Raw genomic sequence first — 14,471 nt, 5'->3', positions numbered from 1 at the left:
GTCCCTTAAGAGTCCTGGGGGCTAAGAAAGGCAGGTACGAGACCCTAGGCCTAGAAAAGGCAAGCAAAACGTGATCAGCTCAAGCGAAAAGTAAAAGAAAGACAAGAAAAATATATAAAAGAAATGAACACGTACCTCAAGAATACGGTCGTGCCATGAAATGGAGATACGGGGCACCTTAGTAGCTGCCGCGGAATCCATCACCTGGGTAGCCTTGCCCATAACAGTAAGCATACGGGCATACGACACCTCTGCCCAACTTAGGTTACCTATTTGCCCCAGATCACTGAGGCAAATAAGTAACCCAATGGAGAACCGTTCTCCCCGATCACTTAGAACAGTGACGGAAAGAACATGAGCAATGTACATCCGAGCCAGCTGCTCAGGAGTACACTGCCAGTCAACCTCATCAACCGATAACTCATTGGCAAGAACCGAGTACGAACAAGACTGCGCATACACATGGAGGGTCGTCGCAAGACGATCCCCCACAAGGTTACGTAATATCTCATCTGACCCCTTTACGTTCTCCAAGACCACAGGCTCGTTCCGAAAGGAAAACCCATGATCATGGAGAAGTCGTAAAGGGTAACCGTCATCTCTTCCCACGAGAAGTGAAAAGTGTTGGTGGAATCCCACCAAAACTCTAGCAACCCGTGAAGGAAAGCTAGTGACAAAGGCTAATCGATAGATCCCGAAGAGCTGCCACCTAGGGACTGATCCCCAAAATCTCTATCACCTCCTTCGCTACCTTAGGAAAGCTCTCAAACCGACCTCTCAGGTCACCCGAGCCATATAGACGCATGTTAGGCTCACTCTAAAAAATGAAATTCGGCTATGACAGGTTTTGAAAAAAGAAACAGAAAAGAGAAAATTAAAAAACAAAAAAGTAAAGAAACTCACTATACCGCGCCAAGCTCGAACCAAAACATGGTGGTCCGGGTCCCATTTAAGGACCTGCGGATCCCAGTTGGGAGGAGCCTCCCAAACCACCTCTTCATGACGACGTCGCTCAGCACCGACGTGCCGCTCCCGGCCTTCCTCGCGAGGACGTATCACCCTCTTTTGAGGACCAACCGCCTCGTCCAGAACCGGTCCTCCTAGAACCTCCTTGGCATCAACAAACGGGGGAGAGTCCATACTACTTTGATGGAATTTTGAAAAATTACACGATTAAGTATATTTTCTAAAGTCCTAAAAAAACGCGAGGGCGAATCCTTGGCCCATTTCGACAGCATAATGGCTACGAAAAGGGCAAAACACTAAGTTGAAAGCCACCCAATATTTGGAGGCTATGACACCTGCAATTGAACTCAGTAAATTGGAGCTCAAACACCCACAAAGCCAACCTATACCAGTTCAACTAACTATTCTAGAGATTATTTCTATAAATCTTGGGAATTAACAGTTCGTAGATAAATAACAATCATTCAAATATAGTGATCGTCTACCAAACAATTATTCTGAAGAGTTAATTTTAGGCCTATCTTGAATTCTAGAAGAAAAAAAAACAAATTAAACCAAAAAAAAAAAAGATATACATTTCATCTTTTTCCTGTATTGACATCCATGACTGCAAAATCAAACTCATAATTACAAGCTACAAATATTCATATATTTTGAATCTAATAACCCATAAATTTTAGAATATAAGCGTACCACAAATTTCAGAATATAAAATCAAAGATCAACACTACTAATTGAAAGAAGAAACAAAAAAACCCAAATGACAAAAATCAAATATTAATTTGGTATAGAATCTAAAATTAAAGAACCCGGAAATGCACATGATAAAACCACAAAAATTAACCATAACTAAGAGGGGAATGAAATTCAACATACCAAAAAAAAAAAAAAAAAAAAAAAAAGAAGGCACAATTACAAACTAATTAAAGCACAGTCTATAAACCCTCAAAATAAATACTTCAATTATTCCCCCCAAAACCTAACCATACCCCCTCATCGATCACCAGGCCATTTCCTTCAATCCGCCGTCAAAGTTCTTATTCAAGACCATAAACTTCAACTTAGCTAGCTAGGTAGCACCATCCAACAATGAACCTTAATTATTTATACTTCGAAATCAAGAACACTGCTGAGTAGCATGAGTTTCTCCAGTTGCCTGCTGAATAAAGTGTTCATCTTTTTCTCTGGAGTTCCCGATTAAGTGAGAAGGATTGGTGTTCTATGGAGGAAGCCGCACCACCGTTGCAACTAGCTACTTATGAGATCTAAGATATTAGATTGATATTTGAGAAGATGAAGAGGAGAGAGAAAGTTAGAGAGATAGATGAGAAAGGGAGAGAGAAAGTTAGAGGCGAGGGGGGGGGGATTTGAGGGGATGATTATTAAATAGGGTTAGTAGATTTGGGCCTTGGGCCTTTGGGAAGTATTTTAAATAACCAAGCAATATTTCACCCAAAAAGTAATACGTAACAATAAGTGTTTTTTTCGGATATCGGATCGAATATTCGAAATCCAAAATTTGAATATCCGATATCCGAAAAATTCGGATCAAAATCCGATCCAAAATCAAATTCGAATCGGATATCCATAATTTTCGGATCGAATGCGGATCGGATCATCAAATTTTCGGATTTTCAGATAGTTTTGCTCAGCCCTGTTAAGAGGGCCGTCACAATGACGAGAAGGAACAACAAAAAAAACCAGTTCGCAGGCGGCCTGGCCAAGGCGGTGAGGACTGTGTTTGGGTTGAGTAGATTGAATAAATTTTCGCGTTACTTGAATTTACAAGCACAGGTCAGTCTCTCTCCTCTAATTGCGAAAATTCATCTAAAAATTTCATCATAATTTACAATTTAAATGTAAATTTTGTTAGAATCATGTTCTTTGAAAATCTAATTATTGAATTTGTTATATGGTTGAATGATTATGTTATTTTGTGTGTGAGAGGTAATATTATTCGATTCATGAAATGGATTATATACTGATGACGAATTAATGAATCATGGTTGAAGTTAGCTATTTTTGCATATAAAGGTTTAATGTAATTGATTAATTGAAATAAAATATTGGTTTAATGTATTGTAATCGATTAATGCATAGGAATAGTTATTTCAATTTTGTTTCAATCTTTTCATTAATTATTATTATCAGTCATAAATGGATTTGCTAGACCTTTCACCATATTTTTTTGTTCTAACCTCTTTATCTCTCCTCCTCCATTAATCGACATTTCCTACCTTTTTCTCTACTGCACAGACACACAACATTGGAAGCTTTTGTCTAAACCACTTAAACTATGGGTAATTTCCTTACCTTTTTCGAGTACAATTGATTGTTTATAATTTAATTAAATTGAATGGATATTTAATTTATCGTTTCAATTTCTGAATTTGTTTGCTAATTATTTCAATTTTTAATTTTGAAGTGTATAATTTTTTTTTTTCTTTCGTTGTTCCAAATTCCTTCAGAAAGGATGGCGTCGCGCAAGGAGAAGCGGAAAGCTGCTAGACAAGAAAAGAAACAACATAAGCATCAATCTCTGCTTCAACATCAGGTTCATACTTTTTTTTTTTTTAATTTTTTTTTTTTTTTTTTGGGTTCAGGGTTTAGTATTTCTAGGGTTTTTGGGATCTTTTATTTGTGTTTTCTGCAGTTTTCTCTTATTCGACTATGTATTTATTGGATACTGTAGATATTTAGCAAGTCTAAAAGGAACTCAAACAATTTGAGGAATGGTAGTGTGAAAGAGGGTATGATTTCTTCGGTTGAGAATGTGAGTACAGAAGGAAAGAATAGGAAGTTATCTATGATGGAGAGTGATAGTGACGGCGGTAATGCTAAGCCTGCTGTTAAGAGTAGGATGTCCAAGTATCAAAAGAAGGTCGGTAAAAAGAGGACAGGGTTTGAGGAGTTTTTGGAAATGGATATGAAGTCAGGGCCGTCGATGGAGGAGGACTTGGAAATGGAACGGAAGTTGGCTAAAAGACTGAAATTGAAAAATGGGAAATTGGATGATGGTGGTGATGGACTTGATTTCTTATTTGAAGGTATCCCGTCTTTTCATGATTCATCTGAGAAAGTATACGATAGACAAGATGACAGTGAAACAGAAAGTTTACTAGAAGACGATGATAGGAACAGAAAGAAAAAGAGAAAGAAAATGAAAAAATCGGGGCGAGAGAGCAATTTATTTGCATCTGGTGATGGGGATGAGGCAAATGACAGCAGCGAAACAGAAATTGTTGGAAGGATTGAAAAGAAAAAAAGCAAGAGGAGAAAGAGTAAGAGAAGAAACGTGGAGCAAGAAAGTGTTTCTGATGATGGTGATGATGCTACTGATATGAAACAAGCTGAAAACATGTCACTTGATTCAGATGAAGAGGGTGAGGAAACTACAGTGTTAGAAACGGATTCTGGGTTACAGAGCATTGGCAAGTATGTTGCACCTCATTTGAGATCTAGATCTGGTGATGATTTGCAAGAGTATGTACAAATTCGAAGACGAGTACGAGGTAATAATTAATATCTTCTCCAGTGATTCTTTTCTTTTCATTCTTTATAACGCTGAATTTTCTCCCCTTTGCTTTAGGTCTGCTGAACAGGATGTCTGAGTCTAATGTGGAGTCTATTACTGGAGAAATTTTCTCAATATTTCAGGTATACCAGTTTTGTTTAAACAAATTGCAGCTGAAATCTTGTTTTATTTATTTATTTATTTATTTATTACAATTACTCTATAATATCTAACGTTCTGTAGGCTTATGTGTGTCAAATGGCCTGACCTAGTGCTATACATACTTCATTTCGCCGGCTGCTTAACATTAGAACTTCTGTGGGAACATACTTGATAATTTACACCTTATTTTATCTTATTTTATTTTTATGTCCATCCTCCCCATGCTATTTGTGCCTTAGATAATTAGATGTTATATTCTTTATGATTCTTTTAGTGTCGAACACTTTTCTATACCAAAATATCTGTCTGGTTATTTCTTAAAAAAACAAGGTCTGGTAATCATTTGCCTTTTATTCAACTTACTGTTTTTTTTATTTTTTTTAAATTGTTTTTATTACTCTATAGTCTGTCAGTCGTGCTATTGCATCACAAATTGTCAGTGAAGAGGTTTTGGCTTCATGTGCTGGAGGTCCACGAGGAAATGAACAGTAAGATTCTGACATTTTTTTTTAATAAAAATTTTGCTTCTAACATTAATGTCGCTTGTATGCTGTTATTCTGTGAGAATGTTTTCCTTATTGAGATTTAAAAAGATTACAGGGGGTGTAGGCAATTGTCATAATCGTATTTATCTCATAGATAATTAGTCTCCACCAATGTCCTCTTCCATCTCATCATCATCATCTTTCTCATCCGATTGTCATGACTCTACGACACTATGAGATGTTTGGGAGCATTTAGCACCATTGTCATTCATTTATCACACTAGGTTTAGGTGTCGATTCGGGGGCATTGGGCATTTGGCCATCCCTAATCCTTCATTATTATGATGCTAAGTTGCTTAGCTTCAGTGCTCTACCAAGTACCAATGCTCCATGCCTCCATGTGAATATTTATTATCAAACACAGTCATCATTTTCATCATCACAAAAATTATCTAATGATGAGAACACACCATCATTTCTTGTTGGCTGTATGGCTTTGCCTAAGGAGCCTTTGTGTCCACTATTAGGTTCATTTCATAGAACTGAACTAAATGGTAATCTTGCAAAATTACTATGTCTGGGAGAGGTCATATAACAAGACATAGAAAGGGATTTAGGAAACACAAGCTATTAGGTTGCCACTCACAAGACAAATCCAGCCTTCTGCTTTCTTTTCTTGCCCTCAGAAGGTCGGAACTCAAATCTCTAGGTCCTTTTTTCTTCAATTGGTGGGTGGCCAGGTGGGTGAATAAGTGATGCTGGATTTCTATCCCTTCACCTGTCCAATCTTTCTCTGTTCTTTGCATATGATGGTCATACGACTCATACCTTGTAATCTTGTATTCTTCCAGAGATTTTAGTTCTGTTGCTTGGTGTTCACATAGCAGCTTTAATGTTTCCTTGGGCTGTTTTTGTTGTCACTCTTATTGTGCTCTGTCAGATGAAATGTGCTTTATTTTTTTTTTTTATTATTTATTTAGCTATTTCAGTTTGAAATTTAGTTTCTAGGTGGTATGTTATCTATGTCTTTGAGCTTGGAATTTGCCAATAAATTAATATTTGGATTTTTTTTTTTTATATTCTATTTAATACTATAGGCTAATAGAGGCTTGGGTTTTATGGTGTTTCTTCCTTGCATTGTACCTCCAAGCTACAGTATTGTTTAAAGTATATTGCTTAGTTGCTCTTGTTATTTAGCATTTGAAGTGTGTTATTTTATCACATGAACATAAAGGGGGATAAAATTGTTTATATGTTGTTAAGTCAACTTTGCTTCTTTAGACTCTTAAATATAGTTGCATGTATGCCAAGATTTGACTCAGTGCTGTCTACTTCTTGTCCTAATCATTGTACTTTGTTATTTATGTTTGAGTTAATCGCTCATGCGTACATCTGATCCAAAAATTACATATACGACATGAAGGTATGCAGCAGTATTTGCAGCATTTCTAGCTGGTATGTCATCCATGATTGGAATAGACTTTGGTGCGAGGTTCATGGCATCCCTTGCAAAATCATTTGAGGTACTAGCTTTGTATCTTTGCTTTGAAAAATCAGGATTTGTTTTATTAAGTATCTAGTTTTTACTCCCACCGTTTCTTTTTATTTTTTATGCTTTGAATTTTACTTCTGGTGCACATCTTTGACACCGACTATATATATTCAGTAAGGTATGAGTAAAAATTCTAATTATTTAATATTATGAAACATGTTTCAAGTCAAATCTATCAAGATCCCACATGATATCGTTTTGATGTTTATATTGAGGTTTTATAGCCAAAGTTTTTAAAAGTTTTGCCATAAACGTCAAAACGTAAAGAATTTAAAGGAATGGAGGGAGTAGTTGTTTACAAATTTGGTAATAGTATCATGGATATAGTATTGGTCAATGTGCCTATCTCTTGTTTGGACTGCTAATTTTCTGCTGCATGCTGACTATATTAAGTCTAATTATTGTCTTCATATTAGGATGAATACTCCAAGGAAGATAATCTCTCCCTCAGAAATTTGTCACTTCTCCTTTCCTACTTGTGCATATTTGGAGTGTGCTCTAGGTAAGATTTATGCTACTAATATTTATGTGTTCATCAAGTTTGTGTGTTGGTTTAAAGAATCAATTGATTTTGTGTTTATATTGCGAAACTTCTGTAGCTGTGTATTAGTTGTGTAGTTGCTTACTTGTCAAAATTATAAGCTCATTGATGTTGTCAATCTGTGTTGCATGGATAGTTGGATACTATGGGTGACAGGTGAAAAACATTTGATTGAGGGTAGCATTATAAAAGCGTTTTCATTGACTGAATTGTATTTGTTCTTACTGTCATTCTGTTCTTATGCTTTGAATTCAATAAATTTGTTTTATTTTACAATTTTGTCCACAATTGCAAGAATGGTTATGGTGTCTTGGGAACGGATACGCTGACCATGTTGCGGTTGTCGCACAAATTTGATTTAAAAGTCTTTTTAGGATATTGTATTAAATGTACAAGTTGACTATTATAGGCTTAGAACCAAAGCTGGGGATACATGGGGATATTTTACTATGTCTTTGAATAGCAAGTAACTTTAGTGAAATACAGGATGTGACATTTAATTCGGGGTGATTCAGGGTAGGAACATTTGTTTTGGATGTCTCGGGTTTTTGAAACACCCTGTACTAAACTGGACATTTCCTATCGGTCAAACCTTGTACAATACAGCCTAACTGAAAAAATTTAATAATACGGCTATTTTTTACCATTCATGGAGCACTTGCAGATCCACTATCTGTTGTGATTGGGAAGCGAAGGGAGTGTATATTGCCATGCCAGTTAACTTGGTGCTGTGTTGGGAAGAAATGATGAAATTTTTGCAAGTAGATAGTCTTATGGCTTACAATTTGTGTGGCTTACGTATGAAAATTATATAGTGTAGCTTGCATTTGATGTTGTCTCATTAGGTCCTGACAAACGCTCATGATCCCATCTTAATTTAACTTTGCTTTTGTTCTATTTAATGATTTTCCTTTCTATCTTATATAAGAAATTCTGCTTTGTATGCTCTGCTTCAGTTAGGCTTTAGCTTTGCACTTGTGTCTTTCCTACAAACTTTTAGCATTAGCTTCTCTAATTTTTGGTATATAGTTTGGCTAGTCAATGAAGAGTAGATCACTTTGAATGTCCTCCTAACTGTTGAGGACATTGGTCATTACTTGAATTGCTCATATGTTATCTACTTGAAGGTGCTATACTATGCTATTATGATACTAATATTGCTTTTGTCAACTAACTCTGACTTTTGCATCCACCTTGCAGTGACTTGATATATGATTTTCTGATCAAGCTAAGCAAACAGCTGGCAGAGATTGATGTTTCTATTATATTAACGATTTTACAATGTAAGGACTTCCTTTCCTTTCCTTTCTTTTCCTTTCATGATTATTCTAAGTGATGTATAAATTGAAGCTACTCTCTATCTCTTCTAGTCTTTTAATTCCTCCTGCAGTTACTCCAGTTAGTGGAGATTGATATATACTTCATTTTTTTAAGATGAAGCACTTAGAAATTTGCACTATTCTCACATTATACAATCTCTTTTTGTTTGGTGATTTTTCAGTTAAGTAAAAAAAAAAAAAAAAAAAAAAAGTCATGTGGGGGTCTTGTTAGATTTGTCTTAATTCTTAATATTAATTTTTTATAGTAATATTTTTTAATCTTTATTTATTGATGATTAAATTATTAATGGTTGATTATGCATTAGTAATAGTAAAAATGAAGTGTTTCATTCAAATAAAAATGAGGAAGTAGTTGCTTAGTATATTTATAAAATCTTTTTTGACTTCTGATTCATACCTCTCTTGCAGTTTCTCACTTGTCATTCTTTATAATACATGTAACCTGCTGCCAATTTCTGTTCAAAATGTTGTACTCTTTAGAACATATCATAAAGCTGACAAAACTAATCATACTTCGGTTTACTTAACAGGTTGTGGAATGAAGTTGCGGGGGGATGATCCTACTTCCATGAAAGACTTCATCTCAAGTGTTCAAAGTAGAGTGAATGAGTTAAAGGCTACATCAGGAGATGCGGAGATGGTTACATATAGCAAGAGGGTATGATTTTGTGACACTCTGAGATTATTCATGGATCTTTTTTTTTTCTTCCCCTTGCAATTGTTCTTGGCATCATGTGATAAAACAAGTTATATGTTGCAGATGGAATTTATGCTTGAGACTATATGTGACATCAAGAATAACAAGAAGCGTGCTAAGGAGGATTCTTCACCACACACGCGTATCAAGAAATGGCTGCAAAAGGTTTTTTCCCTGTTCAATTTTACAGTTTCAATCTACTTAAGTATTCTTTTTAAATATATATATATATATATATATATATATATATATATATATTTTTTTTTTTTTTTCACTTGTTATACTTTAGGTTATTTGTTGGCATATGAAATACTAGTACTATATGCACGCAATGTTTGTGTGCCAATACCTTTTATATACACCCGGGTGCACATAGAGATAGGTGCATCCAAGGGTGGTTTTTTGCCCATTTAATATTTTTTTTCTTCTCATTTTAAGATTTTAAAATGAGCAACAAATATTAAGGGTGTATATAAATTTTTTTATGTGCGAAGATTTGAAAGCAATGTAATTTTTTTTTTTCTCCGAAGAGATATAAGCAATATTATCAATAATATTAGGAATATTATTTGACTTTGGGGGTATTATGGGTAGTTCAAAAGTCGAACACTAACTTTTCATTCCTTCCTCTTCCCCTTGCTTATATAATATAGATGTAAGATTTATTTTCATGGATTTTTTGTTTTTATTTGGACCTCCCGCAACTCTAAGCTATTTCTTCTAGTAAGCATATAGTAATCTAACCTTATTTTTCTAAGAGCTAACTAGTGTGTGAGAAAAGTCAAAGGCATGTTTACTTGACCAAACTAATCATTTTACACATTTCAAAGTTGTTTGCTACAAAAGGGAGAAAAAAAAAAAGCTTGTGTTAATTCAGTACGCTTTTAAAATTAGACAATCAATTAAATTGGAGGATATGTGATTTGAGAGAGTTTATAAAGCAATTTTGTAGTTGATATTGTAGTCTGGAAAGCCTTGATATTGTATGAGAGTGGAAAGTAGAATTCTTTCTGCTTAAGCACTTTTTCCAAAAGAAAGTGGTAGAATATATGCCTGGTTCTCATCGTTTGCTTGATATTCAATATTAGATTAATAAGGTGTGCTCCAATTATGGTGATCTTTAGGTAAAAGTGAATACTGATATTAATGCTTAATTAATTTATACTAGTTTTTCGGCAATGAATGTAGCCAAGAGTTCACATAATTGGGGTGGTCTTTTGGATCTCATTAAGGTGCAACATCTGGACCCTCCCAGTATGGATAGCAAGGGGCGGTTCCATCACCACCCCATCTAGGGGCAGGTCCTAGTTGGACCGGGAAATAGGGTGGTTGAAATAGGTATTGACAAACTCGGATTTGCATTCGAGGATCCCTTCCGCAGCTATTCCCGCTCATATTAAGAAGCCGATCTTCACTCGACCCAACCCATGGGATTCCCACTATGCCTCTCTTCAACTTATACTAGATGATCCCCTTTGTGGAGGGAGGTACAAATATTCCTCCTTCTCATGCCCTCCGTTCCCTCTTCTATGCATGGTGCTAATTCATTTGATTTTGCTCTTCAACTCCAACTTGACTTGATAGCTAGAGCCTAAGCTTAAGCGTTTAGTTATCAAGAAATAGTTGATAGCTATAATAATTTAATAATCAAATCTATGATATGCATGTGTTCGTCATTGTAACATCAAGCCATATGGGTTGTGATGGCAGCACCCCTTGCAATTCATATTGGGAGGGTCCCAATGTTGGTCCTTCGATCTCATGACTATAGGAGACCGGGGGTTGTGAGTATGCTTATGACCTTACCAATCTTCACCCTAAACTTTTGGGTAGTGGGGCCTTTTGGGTAAGCCAGTTCTTGATGGTTGGTCTCACATCTGTGAGGGAAAGATGGTAAATAAGAGACTCGAAGAGGAAATATATGAGATGATAGAATAGCTTATGACCCTGCCTATCTTACCCTTATCCTCCTGTTAAGCGTGTCCATTGTTGGTTTTCTCCCCTCCATCCCCATGTGTATTTCTGTAAGTTTAGCTTGGGGGGGGGGGGGGTGTTGAGGGGGTAGCTTGGAAGAAAAGAATTAAGGGTTTGTGCTTTATTTTTGTCTAGCTCTCTACCCATATTGCTTTTGTGATTAAATTTGATTGTGATAGTGTTCTGAAAATGGTGATGGTGATGACATGATGATGAGAGTATTTCTTGCTCCCACCTGCAAAATCCAAATTGACAAAATCTGCCTAGTTTTCTTAGTGTAGCTTGTTGTTTCTTTTTTTCATTCTTGTTTGCTGTTGATTTTAGTTCTACTACCTTACTTTGCATACTCTCTTGTATGTTAACATTTTTCTAAATTAAAATTAAGAGATAGAGAAAGAAGAAGAAAAATTTGAAAGTATTTAGACTCCATTATTCTTCAGTGCTTCAAATGCTCATCTATAATGTTAACTTTCTGCAACTGATTTTTGTGTGGGACATGTGGCAAAATATTTAGGACAAAATTTGTTATCATCACCATGAACTACAGTCTTATTTGTTTGTTAAAAAATTCTCTCTTATTTTGCAGCTTAGAGTCGATGACATTACACTCAGGGGAGTCAAATGGAGTAAGCTGCTTGATCCCAACAAGAAAGGGCAATGGTGGTTTTCTGGGGATCTATCTTCTCAAACAGAAAATGTTCGTAAAGTTTCTGGTAAGATGGACAAAGAGGTTAATGAGGCCCAAAAAATGCTGAACCTTGCTGCCAAACAAAGAATGAATACAGATACCAGAAGGGCAATTTTTCTTGTTATAATGAGTGGAGAAGATTATATTGATGCATTTGAGCAACTATTGAGCTTGAATCTGCACGGAAAGCAGGTCTGTGCTTTGATTTCTGCTTGCACCACAGATACATTTGAAGTTGATTTGTCAATTGTTATTCTTGTGCTGGGCATCAGTATCTAACTTCTGTTCTTTTACATGTTGCAGGACAGAGAGATCATGCGAGTTCTTGTTGAGTGCTGTTTGCAGGAAAAGTCCTTCAATAAGTATTATACAGCTCTTGCTTCTAAGCTTTGCAGTCATGACAAAAACCACAAGTTCACTCTTCAGGTTTGACTTCAAAAAATTTTCTTGGAATAATAAATGTCTTATATGCCGACTATAGCTTGGGCAGATGGGTTAACAGCAAGTAAAGAGGGTGAATAGGGCAGCACCAACTTTAATATAAGAGCCTGGTGTATCTTACATATGACTATAGGTTTTGATCCCCATCTGGCCATCTGTCCAGCCACCTTCAAAAAAATTTTCCTCCCATTTCTGCCTTGCTAAAGCCAAAAGGTCCAAAGATTCGTCACAGTTAGATTTACGGCAACATGTTATTGGCAAGTCAGGGTGAAATAAACAATTGGAGGTCAGGGTGAAGGAAGAGTTTAATTTCTAATATGAATATTAATTAGTTTATAATGTACTAAATTGTCTAAGTTCTTGCATGGATTAATAAAGATAAGTTCGTTTAATATCGACAGGAACATGATACGACACGACCCATTTGACTGTCCTAAGATTACCTTTATTTATGAAAGAAATTATGTTGCTTTAAATTGTTTGTTTGGCGAACTGTTCATAGAGGACACCATAAAGCTTGAACGTGAATAAAAGAAGTAATTTGTTATCAAATCAGTGGTGCAAGTTTATGGTGAAAGCTACTGGTATAAGACTTGGGTGTCTAAATCGATACGCCCTCCGTTTTTATTTATGCATCACTTCCCATAATTGGCCTTATTTGTTTACTTATTCATTTATTTATTTTTAAGTGCATTGCCTCCCATAATCCGGCTTTTTTTAGTGCCTCACTTGATTCACTTCCCTATTTGGAAATCTTCTATTTTATTTTATTTTCATTTTATTTTTATATATGCCTCTCTTTTAATGGTCCAGACTTTTTAACAATAAATGTAAAGATGTGTGAAACAAAGAACATAAGTATGGCTTTAACTTTTTTTTTTAAAAAAAAAAAACTAATATTATGCAGTATTGCCTTTGGGACCATTTGAAAGAGCTGGAGTCCATGCCTTTGATGAGATCAATGCACCTAGCTAAGTTTGAGGCTGAAATGTTTGCAAGCTTCACTCTTTCCCTTGCTGTTTTGAAAGTCGTTGATCTGATTGATGCCACCCAGCTTACTGCAAAGAGGATAATGCATTTCCGGATGCTCTTTGAGGCACTTTTCGAGTACCCAGATAATGTGGTGTGGAATGTTTTTACACGAGTCACCATTACCCCTGAGCTGGAAGAACTCCGAAATGGCCTGGAGTTATTTATCAGAGAGTATGTTGTAAGCACAAATAAAACTGCTGCTAAAAAGTTCAAGCTTATTAAGAAAGCGCTTAACAACGCGGAAGGTGTTCTGATGTAGATCTAATCACAGGCCGCAAGTTAAAATAGGAAATAACAGTTACTTGCTAGCTAACCCAACGGGTTAAAGTTTTGGTCAGTTGAGTAATGACAGATGAAGGAATTTCACCTTGAAATTTAAATAGGAAGGACGTGTAGAGTGAAATTTTGTTTTATTTATCACTTGTTAAATTATCCAATAAAATAATTTTTGTGATGATTTCATTACCATTTGATGGCTTTGCAATTTTTTGCAAGAACATCTAATGATTCATCTGACGTTACCTTGTAGTTTGTACACCTAATTGCCAATACTTGATCATTTGGACAACTCCCAATGAAGGTCCAATAATAACCAAAAAAACATGAGGGTTTTAGTCCATACACGATCTTTTTCCATGTCTCTAAAAAAAAGAAGAAAATAAATAAATAAAAAATTAGGGTCCAATAAGCTCATTTTTGCTATACAATAACACATTTATCTGTATCTACTTGGGTACGACCAAGTATGTATCCCATTCCATTTTTAATAATTGTTACATTTTGATCAGTATACTTGCTATGCACAAGTTAAATTATATGTGTATTAGTAAAACAAATATAAAAAAAAGTTAAAATTATGAGCATTATTTTTTGTCACATTAGTAATTAGTAAGAGCATTGAATTTTAAGGAAAACTTAGAATCTGTTTTAATCAAGTGTGCTTAAATTATTCATACAGTTCTGTACAAAAAATAAAATAAAATACTACTTTCGTTTCTTTTTATATGTAACAAATGAGCTTGTATGGATTCTTAGTCAAAATTTCTATGTTAGTGTTAAGTGGAGAGAGAAAAGTAGGG

At 35.4% G+C, this 14,471-nt stretch overlaps 1 protein-coding gene across 3 annotated transcripts; it reads left to right on the top strand.

The window, feature by feature from the left end:
- The first annotated feature begins 2,629 nt into the window (after positions 1-2,629).
- LOC110683175 (nucleolar MIF4G domain-containing protein 1-like) lies at positions 2,630-13,913 on the top strand. 3 transcript variants are annotated; one of them, XM_021859522.1, is made up of 14 exons: positions 2,630-2,760; positions 3,223-3,266; positions 3,435-3,520; positions 3,659-4,478; positions 4,556-4,623; positions 5,048-5,130; positions 6,551-6,650; positions 7,096-7,181; positions 8,421-8,503; positions 9,091-9,218; positions 9,321-9,422; positions 11,818-12,111; positions 12,223-12,345; positions 13,268-13,913. In XM_021859522.1, exons 2-14 carry the CDS (start codon positions 3,263-3,265, stop codon positions 13,649-13,651), a joined length of 2,361 nt encoding a protein of 786 aa, XP_021715214.1. In that variant the 5' UTR covers positions 2,630-2,760; positions 3,223-3,262; the 3' UTR covers positions 13,652-13,913. The 3 variants fall into 3 exon arrangements, with proteins under 3 accessions (XP_021715214.1, XP_021715213.1, XP_021715215.1); XM_021859521.1 differs by lacking the exon at positions 2,630-2,760 and having other exon boundaries at positions 3,071-3,266; XM_021859523.1 differs by lacking the exon at positions 2,630-2,760 and having other exon boundaries at positions 3,071-3,266; positions 13,293-13,452.
- Positions 13,914-14,471: the final 558 nt, after the last annotated feature.

The sequence above is a fragment of the Chenopodium quinoa genome, unplaced genomic scaffold, assembly GCF_001683475.1.
Source record: "Chenopodium quinoa cultivar QQ74 unplaced genomic scaffold, ASM168347v1, whole genome shotgun sequence".
Lineage (NCBI taxonomy): Eukaryota > Viridiplantae > Streptophyta > Magnoliopsida > Caryophyllales > Amaranthaceae > Chenopodium > Chenopodium quinoa.
Note: the sequence above shows the minus strand (reverse complement) of the source record. Positions and strands in the feature narration are given on the sequence as shown.